This window comes from Vombatus ursinus, unplaced genomic scaffold, assembly GCF_900497805.2.
Source record: "Vombatus ursinus unplaced genomic scaffold, bare-nosed wombat genome assembly UNPS02014893.1, whole genome shotgun sequence".
Taxonomy (NCBI): domain Eukaryota; kingdom Metazoa; phylum Chordata; class Mammalia; order Diprotodontia; family Vombatidae; genus Vombatus; species Vombatus ursinus.
Window position 1 is genome coordinate 5,731,578 of NW_020954671.1, and position 20,734 is coordinate 5,752,311.

The 20,734-nt window shown below is 36.1% G+C and overlaps 3 protein-coding genes across 4 annotated transcripts in view; 2 read left to right on the plus strand and 1 right to left on the minus strand.

Moving 5' to 3' along the window:
• The window catches only part of MNAT1 (MNAT1, CDK activating kinase assembly factor), a 236,020-nt gene extending 230,179 nt beyond the window's left edge, over positions 1 to 5,841 (plus strand). Inside the window, exon 8 of the mRNA XM_027842919.1 lies at positions 5,381 to 5,841. Within this exon, the coding sequence (XP_027698720.1) occupies positions 5,381 to 5,501 (121 nt within the window). The 3' untranslated portion in view covers positions 5,502 to 5,841. The remainder of the gene's footprint in view (positions 1 to 5,380) is intronic.
• A 763-nt stretch (positions 5,842 to 6,604) lies between these two features.
• Positions 6,605 to 20,377, minus strand: TRMT5 (tRNA methyltransferase 5). 2 transcript variants are annotated; one of them, XM_027842931.1, is made up of 5 exons: positions 20,317 to 20,377; positions 17,924 to 18,576; positions 13,282 to 13,406; positions 9,905 to 10,580; positions 6,605 to 8,688 (listed from the first exon to the last, which is right to left on the minus strand). In XM_027842931.1, exons 1-5 carry the CDS (start codon positions 20,319 to 20,321, stop codon positions 8,603 to 8,605), a joined length of 1,545 nt encoding a protein of 514 aa, XP_027698732.1. In that variant the 5' UTR covers positions 20,322 to 20,377; the 3' UTR covers positions 6,605 to 8,602. The 2 variants fall into 2 exon arrangements, with proteins under 2 accessions (XP_027698732.1, XP_027698731.1); XM_027842930.1 differs by having other exon boundaries at positions 20,302 to 20,339.
• SLC38A6 (solute carrier family 38 member 6) overlaps positions 20,370 to 20,734 on the plus strand; it is a 74,663-nt gene continuing 74,298 nt past the window's right edge. Inside the window, exon 1 of the mRNA XM_027842859.1 lies at positions 20,370 to 20,664. Coding sequence (XP_027698660.1) covers positions 20,370 to 20,664 — 295 coding nt within the window. The remainder of the gene's footprint in view (positions 20,665 to 20,734) is intronic.

The following is a 20,734-nucleotide window of genomic DNA, read 5'->3' on the forward strand; positions in this document are numbered from 1 at the left end:
ATCCCTAGAAGTATTGCTGAAAACAACTGCACAAAATCCCTTTAGCTTGGGACAGTACATTCTCCACATTGGAAGTAGATCCCTACCTAACAACTCAAGTAATTGGCTGGGATCATGAGCAAACTGTGCAAAAAAAGTCAGACAATAGAATGTTTCTTTGGTGACAAAGAAGATCAAAACATACAAAGAAGAAGACAATAGAGTCAAAGCTCCTACATCCAAAGCCTCCAAGAAAAATATGAATTGTTCCCAGGCCATGGAAGAGCTCAAAAAGGATTCTGAGAAGCAAGAGAAGTAGAGGAAAAACTGAGAAGAGAAATGAGTGATGCAAGAGAATCATGAAAAACAAGTCAACAGCTTGCTAAAGGAGACCCCCCCAAAAAATACTGAAGAGAATAACACCTTAAAAAATAGCATAGGGGCAGATAGCATGCCCAGTGGATAGAGTGCTGGACCTGGATTCAGGAGGACCTGAGTTCAAATCCGGCCTTAGACACACAACACTTACTAGCTGTGTGACCCTGGGCAAGTTACTTAACCCCCATTGCCCAACCAAAAAAACAAAGCTAATCCTGACTGATTAAAACAAATATTTAAAAAAAAAATAAAAGATACTAGTCTCTTTAATGAAATATAGTTGTAAATAGGGACTTTTCAAAATGCTTACCTTATAAAAAGAAAGTCCTAGACTTGAGAATTCACTTTTCATGATCTCTTGAACCACATTTTTGGAACCCTTTTGTTTTGGTAAAAGATACTACTATAAAGTTTGATATGAAATAAAGGGTTAGTCTGCATGTAGACCTCATCTTAAAATCAACTTGTTCAACATTGTTTATTTAATTTTTAGCGAGGTCAGTAAGGGGATCCAGCATGTTATATCTTAAGTTATATTGTAAGATTTCCTTATTTAATGGAACTGAAATGCTTCATCGTCATGGATGAGGAAGAATATGGAGTATTTTTTTTATTCTTGAGTAATACCCTTGCTCTTTTCCAGTAGAGAGCATTCTTCACCAGTTTCTAATTGAAGTTCAAAGCTTTAGCCCCATTGTAGTGTAAGGTGTGCGTGTGTGTGTATTCATTTATATTTTCATTTCCAAATTCTCTACCTCTCATTACTTCCTCCCCTACCTATTAAAAAAGGAAGACATGATACCCATGATACATATGAAATCATGCAAAACATTTCCACGTTAGCCATGTATCAAAAAAAAAATCAAGAAAAATTAAAGAGAAAAAATGCTTCAGTCTGCACTCATCAGTCCATCAGTTCTTTATCTGGAGGTGTGTAGCATTTTTCACCATGATTCCTTTGGAATTGTCACGGATCATCGTATTGATTAGAATAGCGATATTATTTTTACAATATTGCTGTTACTGTGTAGATTGTTCTTCTGTTTCTGCTCAATTCATTTTGCATCAATTTGTGTAAGTCTTCCCATTTTTTCTGAAATCGTTCTCTTTAGTATTTCTAAGAGCACAAAATAGTATAGTATTCCATCACAATCATATACCAGAACTTGTTCAACCATTCCCAAACTAATGGGCATCCCTTCAGTTTCCAGTTCTTTGTCACCACATAAAGATGTAGATCCTTTTGTTTCATCTCCTTAGCATACAGACCTAGTAGTGGTATTGCTGGATCAAAGATATGTATGCAGTTTTTAAACCTTTAGGTATAGTTCCACATTATTCTCCAGAATGGACTAGTTCACAGCTCTACCAACAATGCATTAGTATACCTGTTTTCCTACATCCCTTCCAGCATTTGTCATTTTCCATATTTGTCATGTTAGCCAATCTGATGGGTGTGAGGTGGTATCTCAGAGTTGTTTTAATTTGCATTTCTTTAACTATTAGTGAATTAAAACATTTTTCATAACTTGATAGCTTTGGTTTCTTCTAAAAACTGTTCATATCATTTGACCATTTATCAACTGGGGAATGGCTCTTATTTTTATAAATTTGGCTCAGTTCTCTACATATTTGGGAAAGGAGATGTTTATCAGAGAAACTTACTGTAAATTTTTTCCCACTTCTCTGCTTTTCTAATTTTGGCTGCATTGGCTTTGTTTGTGCAAAAACCTTTTTAATTTTATATAGTTAAAATTACCCATTTTACTTCCCTTGATCGTCTCTATATCTTGTTTGGTTATGAACTGTTCTCCTATCCATAGATCTAACAGGTAATTTTTTCATGCTTCCCTAATTTTCTTGTATCATCCTTTATGTCTAAAAAGTAAAGTCTTTAAAGAAACACAAATGGTAAAACAAATAGTACAGAAATTTTTTTATGTTATAGAACAGAGTTAAGTCTTGAAGTGTAAATTATACTGCCTTGCCTGGGAGGAACGACCGCTAATTTTAACAAGAAATGGCAATGTGAGAAATCTCAGTTCAAGGAATATCCTCTGCCTCCTCTCTATCTCCCCAGTGGAAAAAATACTGTTAGTTGAAAGGTAATCTTCTGGGGGCAGAAACTAATGGGAAAAAAATTACTCCTTAGAGCATAATGAAGGACACCAATGTCCTCTAGATCAGAAGTGTCTGAAGTAAAAATTCTGAGAACAGATGGTTCATTTTGTCCTGTTCAGAAATAATAAAAGTATAACATCTTTTATTTTGGCTACTTTTAGTAAAATAAGGTATGTGAAAAATTGTACACCAAAATAAGCAAATTTCTTTTTCCTGGTTTCTCCTTATAAGGTTTACAGGTACCTAAAATAAAACCATGAAAAACAGACAGTGTATGTTAGAATTTGCTAACCAGTCAGAGCAATTATCTACAGGTTCCAAAACTCAACTGAGCTTGACTTTTGGAAATAGACTTGGCAAAGGCTTCTTCCTGGTGCTTTTGTAAAGGTGTACATGAAATGATGCTGACCTCTGCCAGAAACCCCAGGAATTCAGTTCAGAGATGTACTTGTATAACAGTCATGAAAGAATTAAAACAACACAGATGTGGATTAATGTGGAAAAGTAGGCAAAACACTAAATTCTCATTGTGTGGTTTCAGTGTGGCCGATCCTTTAAAATGTTTTGGTGTACCACAATAATTAAAGGGTTTAAGAACATTAAGGTTAGCTACTTTATTTTTGTAATCTTATTTAATACTTTATTTCCCCCAATAACATGTAAAAACAATTTTAATAATCTTTTTTTCTTCAGATTTTGAATTCCAAATTCTCCCCCCCATTGAGAAAAGCAAGCAGTTTGACATAGGTTATACATGTGTAGTTATGCAAAATACATTTCTATGTAAGTCATTCTGTGAAAGAAAAGACAGATGAAAAAAGGTTTAGCTACTTTAAAAATAAAAGACCACAGTTGAATGCCAACAATGAACTGTTATGTTTTTACACAAGTTGCTATGGTGAAAATAGGTTGAAAGCTTCAAAAATAATCACTCTGTGCTGTTCAAGAGCATAATGAACTTTAACTATAATTATCCTAATTCTTGTAAAAAGTCATTCTTTTATTCCATTTCAGATATGTTTAATGTAAATGGAAAAAGGGGGAAGTTAATATTCTTCGATAAGCACACTTGAATTTGGTAGTATGAATCAAGTATCTTAGGACTAATTCATACATAGAAATATTGTTCATTTCCCTAGTACAGTTATTAAACAAGAAATACTGTTTTCAAGCTATAATTAATCATTTTAAAATAAACTTTTTTACATTGATGGCATAAATGAGTATGACTGTTTATTACATTTTACCTATAAAAGCTGAACTGTTTTATATACTCTTTATGGAAACAGTGCACAGTCATAAATTAAAAGATGCAACTGTTTTGGATATTTTACTGGTGATCCTGTGTTTTGCTGCCAGCAGTGCGCAGCTGTTTTAGGTTTCTCAGGATAACATAAAAAGCCATGTGCACAGTGCAAGTTTATGCTTGAATTGCCAAGCCAGAGGTAGAATGACTCAACTTTCCCAGGAGTAGGTTAGACCAAGATGTGATGAATCAAAATAGTGAGTTTAAGCTCAGTGGTTTACATTATAACTGTGAAACCAGTTCTTATTTGTGAGAGTTGGCTTGAAGCTGAAACAATGCTTTTCTAGCTGAAGGGCTGGGGAAAGGAAAATGAAGGTGATACAGCTTGGGCTGGTGACTAGATGCAAACAATTCAGTAACATATGAAGAAATGTAAATTGGTAATATTTTGAAAGTAGTTTTAGATGTGGTAAAGCTTTTATTTGGTTGCTAGTGATTTGGTAACCTATGTGAGATAAATAATAGCTGGTTTGTCCTGCTCCATGGGCAAGTTTTTAAACTTGAAAACACTTTGATCATTTCTCATGCATCAGACTCCCAGTAATACCATTACCCCCAGTAAATGTTGTGGCAGCATTTGGAAGTACTTAGCAAACACAATTTAAACATATCTGACATGAACACATTTACTGTGAGGGAATAACTTTACAAGTCTCATAGAACCTAGAACCTAGGGTTTTGTGGACTTTAGAAGACGTATTACATTTAATCTGTTGGTGATTTAACAGAGACAAAGGACCAGTTAGTTGTTCAGTCACTTCAGTTGTGTCACTTCTGACGCTCCACGACTCCATTTGTGTTTTGTTGTTGTTGGTTTATAATTCTTTTTTTGGCAAAGATAATGGAGTGATTTGCCATTTCCTTCTCTAGCTCATTTTACAAATGAGAACTGAGGCAAACAGGGTGAAGTGATTTGCCCAGGGTCACATAGATATTAAGTGTCTGAGGCCAGATTTGAACTCAGAATATGAGTCTTCCATTAGATATAGAAATTGAAGCATTTGCTCTTCTTAAAACAGAACATGGTGTAGGTGCAAGATTCTGTACTGTCTCTTATTCTCCCCATTTCTTTTTGTTGTATTGTTTTGGTTTAACAGTTTGGATAATATAGTTTAATAAACATTGACATGTGAAAAAACAGACATTGGATGTTGTGATCATAGAATTAACTGGTTGCTTATTCAGTAGAAGTGAAGATGCAAATTCTATGGAGTGGGTTAAAATATTACTAGGTACCATATCTGTCATACCCCTAGTCTTTAAATGCAAATTGCTCTGGCCAAAGAAAACAAAATAAATGACTAAGGGAATAATAGTGGAGCTGAAAACTGATACTATTTTCAGTAGTGATACTTAGTAATGACTAGATCAACCCTTTTAATGGGAACATCTTTTTTTTTCTTCTACCCTGCGTCAGCCCCAAGAAAGACATGCCATAACTAAAGGATTTAGTATTTCTGAATAGAAATTTTAACAATTACTTATAACATGTTGAAGATTCAGTAACTCTGTATTTATTTTAATTAGTTGCTTTTAAAAAATGTCTTTACCCATTGCTTCGTACTTTTCACGTAAACCAATCATTTTTTCTCTTAGGTATCTAAATCATGTACGAGCTGCTTCACCACAGGATCTTGCTGGAGGATATACTTCTTCTCTGGCATGCCACCGAGCCTTACAAGATGCCTTCAGTGGACTTTTCTGGCCATACAGTTAACCTGCACTTATTTACCAGTTTGTGAGGCTTAGAAATTGGAACTAGAATCTAGCCCAAGTAAAACAAACATGAAATGACCAAATGATCACCACACTCGGCACAACTCAATCTGAGTACTGCCACTCAAGGTAGCTATGTGAAATAAAGTCAGGACACAGTGTCATGTAATTGGGAGATGCATTTTTGTGGGGAAAAAATTCATTTTTATTTGTATTTTCCTGAGAGGAACTGAAGCAATAAGCCACATCTAATGGAAGATACGAATAATTCAGCAATGTGTACTTGAGGTTTAAAGACAGACTTGTAAATTTTTTTAAAATAAAGCTAGACTTTGTATTAAGTTTTATAGTTTTACTCTTATTATAGCATTTTATTTGAACAAGTATTTAAATGCCATTTTGATTACAACATTAAGTCAATATTCAAACCTATTCCTTCGCTTAATAAATTTTTTCAGTGTCTTCTCAGTACTAGTCCAGACAAGTGAGTTTTTTCCTTCTACCTGCAGGATGTGGCAAGTAAAATCTGAGCTGTGATAATGTCACTCACTCTCTTTAAACTAAAGCCTTAATGCCTATTCTGCTAGAGAAAGTGAGGCAAAGTTTGATTAAGGTAGTACAACTGTGAACCATGGCTTAAACAGGATAATCTAGAGCAGACACAGCTTTTTACCAATGGTAAAATTAAACCCATATCTTAACATTTAATACATAAATAGCACCATTCAACTAACATACGAAACAATTTCATGACAAGTCTCAGGGGGTTGGATTTAAGTGAAATTTTACCTTTTGAATATTGCACTGAGCATGACATGTTTTCTTACAGACCTTAAGTTTTCATTCAACAAGAGATTTTGTAACATGTAGAAAATTACTTGTAAGGGTAATAGATTTAGTTTGATCACAGATAGGAAAAAATATTTGAAGCATCTGAAAAATAACAATAGCTGAATTTTTCTAGCACTTTATAGTTCATAAACACACACTCCTCACAACCACCCTATTAGTGTTACATAATAATAATAATAATAATAGTATTTTAGATAAGGAAACTAAGGCTCAGAAAAGTGAACTGAACTGACCATGTTACACAGGTAGTAACTAGTGGACCTGAGACAAATTATTTTTCTTATTGAAAATCCATTGTTATTTCTCTTTTCACTGCTTCATGCCACCTTTCTCAATGTCAATGAATGTTTCCTGCAATTTCTTAAGAAAACTGAAGGATTTCTTGTAAAATTGCCATTAAAATAGATACTCACAGGTATAACTGGTCAAACTCTAATGTAACATATTTAGAAACATTTGTAAAATGTTATATTTGTGGAGTACACTATATGGTGAATAGGGTACTGGACTTTTGAGTCCCAGCACTGGGTCAGATTTCCAGCTTTGCTACTTACCTACATCACTTGACGACTTCTGTGGACTTCAGTGTAGAAATGAGGGGGTTGGACTCAGGTGGGGCCTCAAGGCCACAGGTTCCCTGTCCCTGAATTGATCTCAAAGGGTCATCCTAATTCTAAAACCAATGTTCCTATGCTTTCACATACATTCACAACCCTTAAAGTGGGGAGAACACATTTAACATGTATCATTTAATAATTTCATGTCATGTCCATGGGGAAATTGAGCCACAAAGCTTGCTCAGGATCACACAACTTAATTAATAACAAATTAAAAGTAAGTCTTGGATTTCTGTTTTCCAAACCCAGTTTTCTGTCCATATACAAAGCTTCTTGCCATTTTTCATGTGTGCTAAGCTCTTAATTAAGAACATCAGTATCAGGGGTATAATTTCATAAACTTTTTTAAATGAGATGCTTGCTCACCTCCACAACTTTGACATCTAGTTCATACTCTTTCAACTCCTTGGCTCTATTATCCTTTCAAACTTCAGTTTATATCTCAGTGTCTCTTCTAATCCATTCTGACAGTTGTGACCTCTATCTTCACTGTATTTCAGCCATTCACAAAGGTAATCTTAGACCTTACTAAATTACTTCTTCTTCAAGATTCTGAATTCTGAAATTCTCTTCCTTCACTACAATTTTCTGTCCTTCCATCTCTTTAATTCCCCTGCTCGAGGTATATCTGTTTCTTACATATGATGATCTTTCTTTTATTCCTTCCTCTGGTTCTGGCCTCACTTCTTTAACCGTTCAACAGTACCTTGCATGTAGGAGACATTTAACGTTTACTGTTCACTTGAATTAACTCTTCTTTCAACCATTTCAGTAATGCCCTCACCTTCAAAGCTCATGTTCCACTGACCTTAGACCATTCCTGTGCTGGTAACCTTCATCCCTTGGTAATTTACACCCTTTGCTTCTTTGGCTTGTATTCCTAAACAGCCAAAAGAACAATAAAGAGGAAATCATGAAACTATGTTGATTGGATCCACTACTACTTATACTGTATACTCTCAACTAGACCCTCAGTGCTTTTAGTCCTTTCTATCATATTTTGCACAGCAGCTATTCCAATTCCTATCTTTCTTCAAGCTCTAAGCTCCACTTCCTTCCTTTCATCGATTAACTTTTAGAGTCCTCTATACTTAACTGTGTTCTCTCTATACTCTATACTCCTTCCCTTGATATCCTCCATCTATACCATTCTTCTGAAACAGTTTTTTCCAAGCTCACTAATGACCCACTAATTACTAAAGCTAGGGACCATTTAACTATAGAAATCTTTAACCTTTCTGTGCCACATGATGCTACTGCTTTGATCTTCATAATCAGGGAAAATCCTATTATTGGATGTGATTCTCACAAGTGTGACTTGAAATGATTGGAACACTGGGGGAAAATGATGACTCCTAGAGTTTATGACAGAGAAGAAAGTAGTCATAGTGTCTCTCCCCAAAAGAAAAAGAAAACAGTTCTTCAAAATAACTTGTGAAAGTAAATTTAATCACCTTTATATAAAATTCAGCAACTAAGATGTCATTCTGATAATCTTCAATAAAACAACTGTAAAAGGCAAGGCAAAACTACCTAGTTCTATACCACAGTGATATAATACATGAGCTTCAGGGAATTACAAATTGCTTTTAGTCCCACAAAGGATAGATATGGAGGTAGAAAACATTTCTGATCATGTTTGTGAGCCATTTTGTGATTGTCCTTCCAATGAGGCTTTACCTGTTCTTTGGCGTTTAAAAGGAGGCCCCTCTAGGATTTCTGTAATAAAACCAAATAGATTTATGTTAGATAATATTTCAAATAACTGACCTTAATATTAACAGATGGCAAAAAATGGAAATAGTCAATGTTGGAGGGATTATGGAAATACAGGAACACTAATGCATTGTTGGTAAGAGTTGTGAATTGGTATATCCATTCTTGAAGGCAATTTTACATTATGCACATAAAATGACTAAAATGTCCACACCATTTGACTCAAAGATTCCACTGCTAAAAGTATATATCAAAGCGGGGGGAGGGGGGGAGGTGTCACTGACAAGAAGAAAAGCTCTATATACTTTAAAATACTTCTAGCAACATTTTTTTGTGGTAGCAAATGAAAACAGAATAGATTACTATTGATTGGGGAATGACTAAACAAATTGTGGCACATGAATATAATATAATATTACTGTGCTTCAAGAAACAGTAAACATGATGAAAAATAATGCAGATGAAAGGAATAGCAACAAAAAATAATCAAAAGTGAAGGCTGTGAGATTATAAAGAACAAGCTTGGCCTCTCCTGCTCTTTGGCAGAGATCAGGGTCCTTGAGTGTGCAATATAATATCAGATTTTTTCAATGTGTTGATCATTTTTGCTAAATTTTTTCCCTTCCTCTCTTTTTAAAAAAAAAACATTCTTCATTATACATAATGGTCTTTTAAGAGAAAGGAGGAATAAAAGGGGAAATCAAAGACAGTGTGAAAACAAAAGTTATTAAAATCTTTCTTAAAAAAATTAATAGAAACACCACAGGAACCTTAAGATTCTTAAACTAATGTGTTAAGAGCTTTAGATACTATTCTTCAGAATCAAGTGATAGAGGAGTATGATGCAATGGAAAGACTGCTGGGTCTGGAGTGAGAGGATCTGGTTTTAAATACTCTCTGTGCTACTTATGAGTTCTGTGACATTGGGGAAGTCACATACTTCTCTGAACCTGTTTCTTCATCTGTAAAATGAAGAAATTAAATTATTTCTGACATGCTGTTCAACTCTAAATCTATGGTCCTATGTTCAAATGCCATTTACCTAGCAACAGTTTAACAGGTGCACAGTTGCTTCTCTCAATCACAATAAAACTAAAACACAACTGAATCAGAAAGTGATTAAAACCTTAAATATCACACCAGTTTATTTAACCTCATTCTGTATTCCCAAATGACAGGGATGGCTGCTAGAAAAGTTAAGTGTAAAATTTAGCCATACCAGGTTTAAGATATTGCTCCTCTTGGTTTATCGGCTGGTTTTCATAAAGCACAGAAGCTGGGACCTGGAAAGTGATGCATATCATTTCCTTATTAGGAGCCACATTTCTTACAAGGTGAACTGAACTGCATCCTTTTAAAGAAGCACCTAACAAAGCTTCAGCTCGTTGCTGAACATCTTTGGTGGGATCATCAGCTTTGGAAAAACTGTAACAGTGCACTATGGGAAGAAGCTCCCTGCTTTTGGATTGTCCATCTAAAAGAGAATGGAAAGTACTGAGCAACTCGATAGCCATTGCTGGTAAATTCATAACTATGTGCACCGATGGTTTTCTCTCCTTTGATGGTTGTCTCGCCAACTTCATTAACTCTTCTCTTACTGGTCCTTGAAGGAAGTCTTTACCATCCAGGTTAAAGATTTTTACTTTTTGGTCCACTTTGTTTAGTTTACAATTGTGGAATAGCCATTTATGGGATTCGGGATTGAGATCATTGGCAAATACCATGCAGTCTTTCTTTGCTACTGGGATGGCAAAAGGCCCAACTCCAGCAAAAACATCAAACAAAACATCTCCAGGCTTGAGAAGTTCTGTAATACGGTTATGTTCTGTGCTGAGACGAGGATTCCAATAAACTTTTGAAAAATCAAATTCATATGTGTAGTTGTTTTCTCGAACCTGAAAAAGGTATGTTTTGGTTAATTAGGTTATTTCTAAATTAATATGTAAATATTTGCATAGGACTTGTCATAAGTATTTTTCAATGCTAAAGCTAAGAGCAAAGAGCGATACATTCAAAACAAATTTAATTAGGAAACCAGTGTTTGTAACTAGTCTTGAGACTAGTTAATTTTTTGCATTAGACGTTCTTGAAAAAAGCCCTGTCTTCAAAGCCAAATGGTTTTCCCACCTTATCCATAAGGACCATAAAGTGCTTCCGCAGTCACATAAGGAATTTTTAGATAGGCCAACAGAGTAGCTTAATTATGGTCTTATATACCACCAGATGGAAGGAGAAAACCTATAACCTGAAACAACATACCACACACATTTTCAGGGTTAGTTATTTTGCATTCATCAGTTGTGTGTAGAGAATTGTGTATAGACACATCAACCCCAGAAAATAAAGTCACCTCCACAATTTGAATTTTTGTCTGTAAGGAGGAGGTTTGAGTTAAGTATCAATGGGAACAATGATGGAAATGGAAAAGACTCTAAATTCAGAGCCATTCTGCAATTTTCAGACTTTGTTACTTTGGGTCTTTGTTGGTTTCAAGTCGAGAAATCTGTATGGCTGGGTCACAGCTGGAAATTTTAAATGATATATGAAATTTTAGATGATGAGAGCTAATCAATGTAATGAACTGGTCAAATGAACTAATTTTTGTCATGCTTTTTTCCCTTTGCCAAGTTTCATTTATCTTGGGTAAATTAAAATGCAAGTGATATTAAGATCTAAGAAAAAGTTAATTGGCTTGTGACACTGCTTTGTGATTGTGACAGACATGAAATATCAAAACTATAAAAACTCTCTTTATTAAATGCTTAGTATTCTTGTATCACTATCTTATTTTTCTAAGTTAGTTTCCATATAGATTTTGCTTTAGTCAACTTTAATAAAATCTAACTTTTGATCTCTCATTTTAAGAAATTATCTTACAGAGACATGACAATAGGAAATATAAGTGATTTTATTGCATGAGATTCTATGGCAAAGAACTAATATGACTGTAATCAAGCATTCAAAGGTTAACATCAAAAGATTTCAGCATTTAAAGGAAAAATAAATATACTTCAAATGAATATAAATATTCATTATTAAATTTTAAAAAATTCAGTATTAAACTCAAGCACTTTCCTACTTAATATGTTTAAAAACATAAAACCAGAGTAATCTTTAACTGTCTAAGAAAACCATTAAGTGCCACCTGTAAATCCAAAAAGACTTCCCAGACAGAGGTATAGTTGTTGAGACAAAATTGCTCATTACCTTAAGGAGTCAAGAAAAAGTAAAGAATATGCACACTTAGTACTTCAAACAGGTTAAAATGTGTTTTCCACATAGGAAGCCACTATTGAGCATCCCCCATATCCTGTAACTGCTATTCAGTGCCATCACCAAATGGTGGTAAAATTCCAAGTTAACCTGTAATTAACAGCCTAGAACCTTTACACTGTCTATTAAAAAACTTATCACTAACATCATACTATTAGTTATTATAAAATATTCTATTTTTTGGGGCAGCTAGGTGGTGCAGTGGATAGAGCACCAGCCCTGAAGTCAGGAGGGCCTGAGTTCAAATCTGGCCTCAGACCAAACACTTGACACTTACTAGCTGTGTGACCCTGGGCAAGTCACTTAACCCCAACTGCCTTAAAAAAAAATCTGTTTTTCAAAACTAGGCATAGATTTTCTCCTATAGGATAAAATTCATCACTACTTGCCTTTATATAGTGCTGTGTCCCCAAAAACAGAGCAATCTGGGTTTCTTAAAGAATAGGGAGACCTTTGAATACTTAATGATTCTGATCTAAACAATATTAAAAGAGTATCTGTTAATGCTTTAGAGGACACTGTTGTTGCTATACTCAAATTTCCACAAAACTAAAGTTTTCAGTAGCTAACAAGAATAATATGTATTTTGCATCCATCTTTTTGGCTGTTTTATTACTTCTACTTTTCTAACATTTTGACAGTATGGGGCTTCTTTTAAAAACGTGTTCTCTAAGAGAGTAGCTTTAACTTGTTTCCTAACCTAAGTAGACCATTTTGAGAACTCCACCACAGGTTGTACTCCTGATTCCCCAGGGCTTATTCTACAAGGCTTCTTCTTACCCCTTTCATCTTTTCCTCACCTTACCCTATTACCCTATTCAGCTTCCTTTTATGTGTTGTCCTCTATTAAAACATGAGTGCCTTGAAGGCAGAGACTCATCTTTGGGTTGGTATGTGTATTCAGAGGGCTTACACAGGTACTGGCATATAGTGAGCAGTTAATAAATGCTTGCTGACTAAAATGCTGTTTGCCTCAGTTTCCTTATCTGTAAAATGAACTGGAGAAGGAAATGGCAAACCACTCCAATATTTTGCCAAGAAAACCCTAAATGGGGTCATCAAGAGTGAGACGATGGAACAGCAATAAACAACAACTGACTGACTAAAATTTACTTACAAAGGTACTATAAGAATTTTGGTAAATACAAGCTGTTATAATGCTAGAAGAGGCAAGATGAACTTTATTCAACATTTCCATGGTGTTGAAATGTAGAGTAAATGGTTGAAAGAAGGAATAAATGTATTATTATTTTTTAAAACTTACTTTATTCCTTTCAATTAGCTACTTTGACTCCACACAATAGATGAGAAGACATACTATACCTTGGTTATCATGTTCTCCTCTCCGGACAGCACTTCCATTTGAAAATTTCTATAAATACTGTCAATAGTATTGACCTTGTTTACTACTGAAGTGATGCCCTGGTTTTTGTCAATTATAACTTGGCCTGAAAAAAATGGGGGAAAATGTTTTTGTAAGTTTTCTTTAATGTTTACAAAATAAAGCCTGAAATTGCATATATGTAAAAACGTAAATATATTTTCCTTAAAACTGCATCTAGAATCAGTTGAAGGAATATAATTATAAAAATCTCATGCCACTGGGGGTATCTGATGGTCTCCGTAATTGAAAAAAAAAATGTTTTTCCCTATAGCTGAAGCCCCATGAGTGTGTTTATTTAATAGGTAATCATGAGGTGAAAGGGTAGGAGGGAGGACTTTGAAAATATCAGCAAAAACAGTTGAGCTTCTAGCCATGGGGGATAGGCAAATGTTCATTCTGGAAATATTTTGAAGAAAACAAATGTTTCCAAATAAAAGAAATATTTGGGTCTTTGACTACACACACCTATCAGTTTTGTTTTTTTTTGTCCAGATATTTGACTCCATTGTTATACAGAACTTGCCCCATCCAGCAATGCAAATCTGTAAATCATAGTCTTATAGTAGAGGTTAAGTTACTTGCTAAGAGTCACAAAACAATTATTTGTCAGATGCTGGCTTTGGGAATTTGGAGTCAGGTCTTCACTCAAACGGCTGCTTTCTATCCATTATGCTTTACTTGCCATTATATAAAAGCCAAACAATAAACATATCCATTTAAAAATAATTATAATTAAATATTACACATTATAATGATAATTAGTATGATAATTGTAATCCTTCTGGTCAATAAAAAAGGAAGTCTTGTACAGCTGGTAGAGCATGAAGCTTGGAGTCAGGAAGATGAGTTCAAATCCCACCTCAGACACTTGCTAAGCTGTGTGACCAGGGCAGGTCACTTTACTTCCAGTCTGCTTCAGTTTCCTCAGCTATAAAATGGAGATGATAATAGCACATACCTCCCAGGGTTGTTGTGAGGATCAAATGAGTTAATACAGTGCCTGGCATATAGTAGGTACTTAATATATGCATGTTTCCTTCCTTCCTTTTAATTAGTTTCTTTTTCAACCTTAGTTTAGAAACCTGTAAGAGACTATCCTGAGATATAAAAGAGAATCTGATTTAAAAATCTAATAAAAATAATCAACAATGCAAATGAATAAAGCAGTTGAAATTCAAATCAAATACTTCATAATAACCTGTGTACTATAATATAAATGGGCAAAAGCTCATATTTTGCCTTCTTAGGTATAAGAACTAAATTCCCAAAGTAAGATAGTTTGCTTGAGATGAAGAATGAAATTTATGGGGGGGGGGGAACCCTAAAGATCAATGGTTAAAGATTTGAATTTCCTTGGGGGTGGGGGGTTGTGTAGGGATGGTGAGAACCTCTGATATCACTACTGGAGGCAATTTCCAGTGGGGACACTTCATCTATCTATATATAGCAAACATCATTTATTTTAGTGCCTACTTTTTGTGAAGCCCTGGGGATACAAAGAATGGAATAATTCCAACTTAAAAAGAATTTACATTCTAAAGGGGTTTCTCTTTAGAATGTAGATATAAAGAATAAATTTAAAGAGAATAACTACAAATAGAAAGTAGTTAGGGAGGGAGGGCACTAGCAGTTGGGGTGTCAGGAAAGATTTCAAAAGAAAGGTAATGCTTGAGCTGCACCCAGAAGGAAGACAAAGAGTCATATGAGGTGGAGGTGAGAATGGAGTATCTTCTAGGTATGAGGGGCAAAGGCCCAGAAATGGGAGATGAAAGACAGCAGGCAAATATAGCTGTATGGCAGAGTACAAGAAGAGGAGTAATGTACAATAATGGCACTAGAAAGATAGGTTGAGGCCAGGTTGTGAAGGACTTCAAAAGTTAAACAGAAGAGTTTATATTTTATCCTAAAGGTAACAGGAAACTACTGTAGTTGACTAAATAGGGGGATGACATGATTGGATCTGCATGTAAAGAAATCACTTTGGCAATTAGATAGAGAATAGATTCCAGTGGGAAGAGAATTGTGGAATGGAAACTAATTAAAAAGCTGTTGCAATAATCTCAATAAGAAATTATGAGACCTGAACTAAAGTGGTAGCTGTGTATTAACGTAAGTAAAGGTAGAAATGGTATTATCTGGCAACTCACTGAATGTGTGGGGTAAGGAAGAGTGATGAATGAAAGATGACATCAAAGGTTATGAACCTGAGATATGGGAAGAAAGGAGGTGCCCTCAACAGAAATAGGGAAATTTAGAAGAGGAGTTGGGTTGGAGGGTAAGGAGGGAGGATAAATGAATACTGTTCTGGGCATAAAGATATCTCTAGAACATCTTGTTTGAAATATCAGACAACTGGTGAAGCTGGTCTATAACTCAAGGGAGAGAGATTAGGGCTAGACATAAACCTATGAGTCATTTGCATATAGATAATAAACCAATGGGAGCTGATGAGGTCACAGAGAGAGTATACAGATAAAATAAGAGAGCCTAAGATAAAGCCCTGGAGAATACCTATGGTTAAGGAATTTATAATGGAGCCTACAAAGGAGACTTTGACAACTTAGTTTTAGAGAGTAATCCAGGGCACTGAGAAGTTAAGTTCCACCAGGTGCAAATAGGCAGTATGTAGTAGAGTTACAACTTGAACTGACTTCCAGCCTCCTCTATCCACTATACTTACTCCTTAAAAATATTTCTGAGAATTTGATAGTTCATATGTGAGGGAAAGGAAACATAATGAAAAAGAATGCCAGAAGGGGTTTATGTATAACTATATAACATTTGCTTGTAGCATTCAATATTCTGATCACACCATTCAAATAGCAATCCTTTTTATCATTAAAAATAAAAGAAAACATTGGTGGAGTTGTGAAATGATCCAACTATTTTGAAGAGCAATTCAGAACTATGCCCAAAGGGCTATAAAACTGCATACCCTTTGACCCAAGCAATACCACTTCTAGGTCTGTATCCCAAAAAGATCATAAAAACTGGAACAGGACCCACATGTATAAAAATATTTATAGCAGCTCTTTTTGGTGTGGCAAATAATTGGAAATTGAGGGGATGCCCATCAGTTCGGGAATGGCTGAACAAGTTGTGTATATGGTTGGGGTATATGAATGTAATAGAATACTATTGTGCTATAAGAAATGATAAGCAGGCAGACTTCAAAAAAACCTGGAAAGACTTATGTGAACTGATGCAGAGTGAAATGGGCAGAAGCAGGAGAACATTGTACACAGTAACAGCCACATTGTTCGATGACTGAGTTGATGATAGACTTGGCTCTTCACAGCAATGCAAGAATCTAAGACAACTCCAAAAGCCTCATGATGGAAATTGCTATCCACATCCAGAGACAGAACTACGGGAGTCTGAATGCAGACAGAAGCATGCTATTTAATCTCCTTTTCTTTTGTTGCTTGGTTTTATTGCTTCATTCTAGTGGTTCCTCCCATTAGTTCTAATTGGTCTTTACATCCTGACTAATAAGTAGAGCCTATATCAGATGGCACACTGTCCCAGGGGATGGGGGGGTGGGGAGAGTGAGGGGGGTGGAATTTAAAACTAAAACTTTTATGGAAGTGAATGTTCACAACTAAAAATAAATAAATTATCAAAAAGAAAATAAAGGAAAAGAAAAACATAAAAGAGTATTCACAAGTCTTACCTGAACAAAATGCTGGAGTTACATTTTAAAGATGAGCATAATCCTTAAGTCTATTAATAATTATTCTACATGTAAAAAACATAAATTTGCCTGGGTTTATACTATTAATTCTTCATCCCCTTCTCCAACAAATTAGTTATACTAATTATAAGACTATTCAGGATGAGTAGCCAAGGGATAATGAACCGAATCAAAAATCTAGATCTGTAGCCATAGAAAAATAAACAAATACTTTGTATTCAGACCTAAATCAAAAATTCACAAAAGCTGGGATCTAAATTTAGACTTAAAGATCAGTAATCACTAAGTACCAACAATGCCCTTGTTGCAATATGACAATCCAGTGAATTTTGGCACAGCAAATAATTCTGAATTTTTAAGTCTATACCTTCATTTATGTACTGATGGCCATAAAAGCCTAGGCAGACAATTAAGTTTATTCATATATACATCTTCCAGAGAGGATGTTCTAAATGGCTTTTCAAATAGGGTGGATTACAGCTCAGAACATGGCCTAAACTTAAAATAGGAAAATTTCCTCCTCCTATAACCTAGCAGTTGTAAAATAAAACTCTTGTTTTTGGTCTAGACTTTTGATTTCATTAGTTGGCCAAACAGGAGGGGATCTATGTTCGAGGAGAGAAATGGAGCTAAACTCCCAGTGTGCAGACTCCCTCTACAGATACAGATCCTCAATTCATTTGTAAATTATAAGCTTAGAAAACTTATTGAGACATAAAGGTTAAATGACTTGCCCATGATATAGCTAGTCTATGTCCTAGGCAGCACTTGAACCCATGTCTTCCTGAGAACAGTCCTCCATTCACTGTCATGTAGCCTCTCTAGACTTTACATAACTAAAATTAGAACATACACAGTAAACCCAAGTTTTTCTATATTGTACCTACCAATTAACTGTTTGAATGGTAGCTGATGATCTCGAAGGTTCAGATGGGCTATATGTCCAATTCGGCTAAACCCTGAAGTTACATCTTGACCTTCAGGAAGCACGGCTCTCAAGATTTCTTCTGTCTTAAAGTTTTCATAAGCTAACTCCAAACTATATGAAGAGATCTGAGGGTTAACATTAAGCTCTTTTAAAAGAAGACGTTCAGATTCTTCAAAGGAATCATCAGAAACTATCTTATGAGGATCCAACATAACAAGCTTATTTCCTTCATCCTTTGGATCATCAATCACACGTTTTATGCCTGGACGCTGTAACAGTACCTTTTTTAGGGATCTCACTAATTTATTTACCATTTCTTTCCTTACTTTAAGTACTGGAATAGTAACTGTTTTTTTGAATGCAGTTCTATCAAGTTTTGTCATTCCACGAACTTGAGAAGGTGGGGAATACAATTCAGGGTCAATTTTGTTCATGTCTATTTCTGGCATTGTAGAGAATCTGTTTCTTTGACTGGAGAAGTAAAAAGCCAGTGTTTTATGAAGACTCTGTACCCGTGATATCCAAGTGAAAGGAATCTGTGAATTTGATGTAATTATTCTATAATGATATGTTTTCAGAAATCCTGAGTATCCAAACGATCTCCACAAAATCCTAAAAAAATAAAAATAAAAAAATATAAATCAAAATGCAAAATATTCAGTAATACAGGTTTCTGGAAGTAAAAGTCAAGAACTGCATGAAATAATTTACAATGGGTCAGATGCTGCTCATGGAGCTACTTCTCAAATAGTTAAGAATACAAGCAAAAAAGTGAAAAAACTCCTATTCAAGAAGCCTGAATAAATACAAAATTGTTTGAGAGGGAGGGCACTAATAGTTGGGGAGAACAGCACAGGTTTTATGTGGAAGATGGTAACTTGAATTGGATCTTAAAGGAAGTAAGAGATTCTGAGGCAGAGAGGAGGAGGAAATATATTTCAGGTATGCAGTATAGTCGGTACAAATGCATGCCTTTTGTGAGGAACAGTGGCAGTCAGTTTGATGGGATCAAAGTCGATAAGCATTTAATAAGCACCTACTATGTGCCAGGCACTGTTCCAAGTGCTGGAGATACAAAGGCAAAAAACTAGTCCCTCTTCTCAAGGAGCTCACAGTATGATAGGAGAGGCAACATGCAAAAAAAAAAAAAATACATACAAAATATGTACAGGAGAAACTGGATCAAAGAATAATGTATAATAAAGCTAGAAAGATAAACCCAGTCCAGCTCATGATGAGATTTAAAAGTCAAAAAAGAAGAGTTTCTATTTTATCCTGGAGGCAATAAGGAGCCATTGGAGTTTACTAAGTAGGGGCATACACGGTATAAATATGGTATGCAATTAACTGTATTTGCAAAATTCATTTTCCCACAAATAATAGTACAAAAAGCAGGTGCAGATATTTACCTCTTCAATAAACTCCAGAGAGAAAAGAAAAAAAAAAATTCAACTGAACGACTTGTCAAGAGGGGGTAGTTTTAAAAATCATTTGAATAACAATAAAAAACCTAGCTCCCCAAGTAACATTTACACAATTTTAACAATGATTTTAAACAATTCTTTTAACCTGTTTAAATAACTGTCCTGTTTATTATTCCTGACAAAATGTTCTCAGCCTTTATTGGAAGTAATATTTTGCATTCACAATTCTAAGCATTCTGAAAAATTGGGATTTGGGGGCTAACGTTTTTAAACAGCTTTTCACTATTCCATAGCACTTTAGAAGTACAAACCGTCATCACAGCCACCCTACCCAGTGTGTCTTGCGACAAGCAAACTGTTAACACTGCAGTAGAAAGAGGATGGATTTGTAGGCTGAGGACGGGGTTTCATTCAAATTCCAGATCTCCCACTTACTGGTTGTAACCTCGAGCAAATCATTCAACCTCTCTGAGCCTCAGTTTCTTCGGTCGTAAAAATAAGGCGACTGGACTAGACTCCCCTTCCAGCTCTAAATCCAGATGACACTCAGACCCAAATATTTGGATCCTTAAACCAAAAGGACAGCTCCCATCTTGCAAAAACCTAAATAAGACTTGGAACAACTGGCTGGGAGATGCCCCTGGGAGAGAGTGCGCAAGTCGCAGAAGCCGAACTGTGACCTCCGACCCTCCCGGTGACATCGCGAGATTTTCCTTAAGGCAAGACCGATCACAGAAGTTGTCAATGGCCACTTCCCGCTCCACCAGAGGGTTGTCATATTCGGGTCCTCACCACCTCCAGGAAACCGGACCCCTGTGGCCACTGCCCCTGATTCCTTCCCCTTGCCCCTACATCAGTCACCACCTCCAACCCCGTCAGCTCCCGCCTCTGGCTCCGGGCCGCAACGACTCACACAAACCACTCGCACCTCATAATCCAGAGTAGAGGAAGGACTCCAGCACGTGGGGAGGCCGGGGCGCGATGGTATCGTCATTCTATTGGGGGGGCGGGCCCGGAGATCGACGTCATCAAATCGCGCTTACCTCTCCCTCTTCCCCCTTCCTCCCCTCCCCCCACCCCGAAATGAGGCTGGGCTCCGAGGGTCGCCCCTCTGCGGCCGCAGCTGGAATTGCGCGCGTGCGCACGAGGAGGCAGTGCGATTCCTCAATGGAGTGGGAGGCGGGGCCGGCGCAGGCACAGAAGGAGGAGGAGAAGGAGCAGGCTGAGGCAGCATGGAGAGGTCTTGGGGGAGCATCAACGCCGCCGGCGGGGGCTGGTATGTCTCCGCGCGGCAGGAGCAGGGAGAGGAGACGGAGGAGGAGGAGGAGGAGGAGGAGGAGGAGGAG

Bases quoted from the DNA above. Each gene is read 5' to 3' on its own strand.
- TRMT5 (XM_027842930.1), bottom strand. From the start codon at position 20,321: ATGAGGTGCGAGTGGTTTGT. The intron at 10,581-13,281 runs GTATAGTATGTC...TACCTTTTTCAG, and splicing joins AGGAGAACATGATAACCAAG to GTTCGAGAAAACAACTACAC. The intron at 8,689-9,904 runs GTATGGCTAAAT...GTTTTATTACAG, and splicing joins GGAGCAATATCTTAAACCTG to AAATCCTAGAGGGGCCTCCT.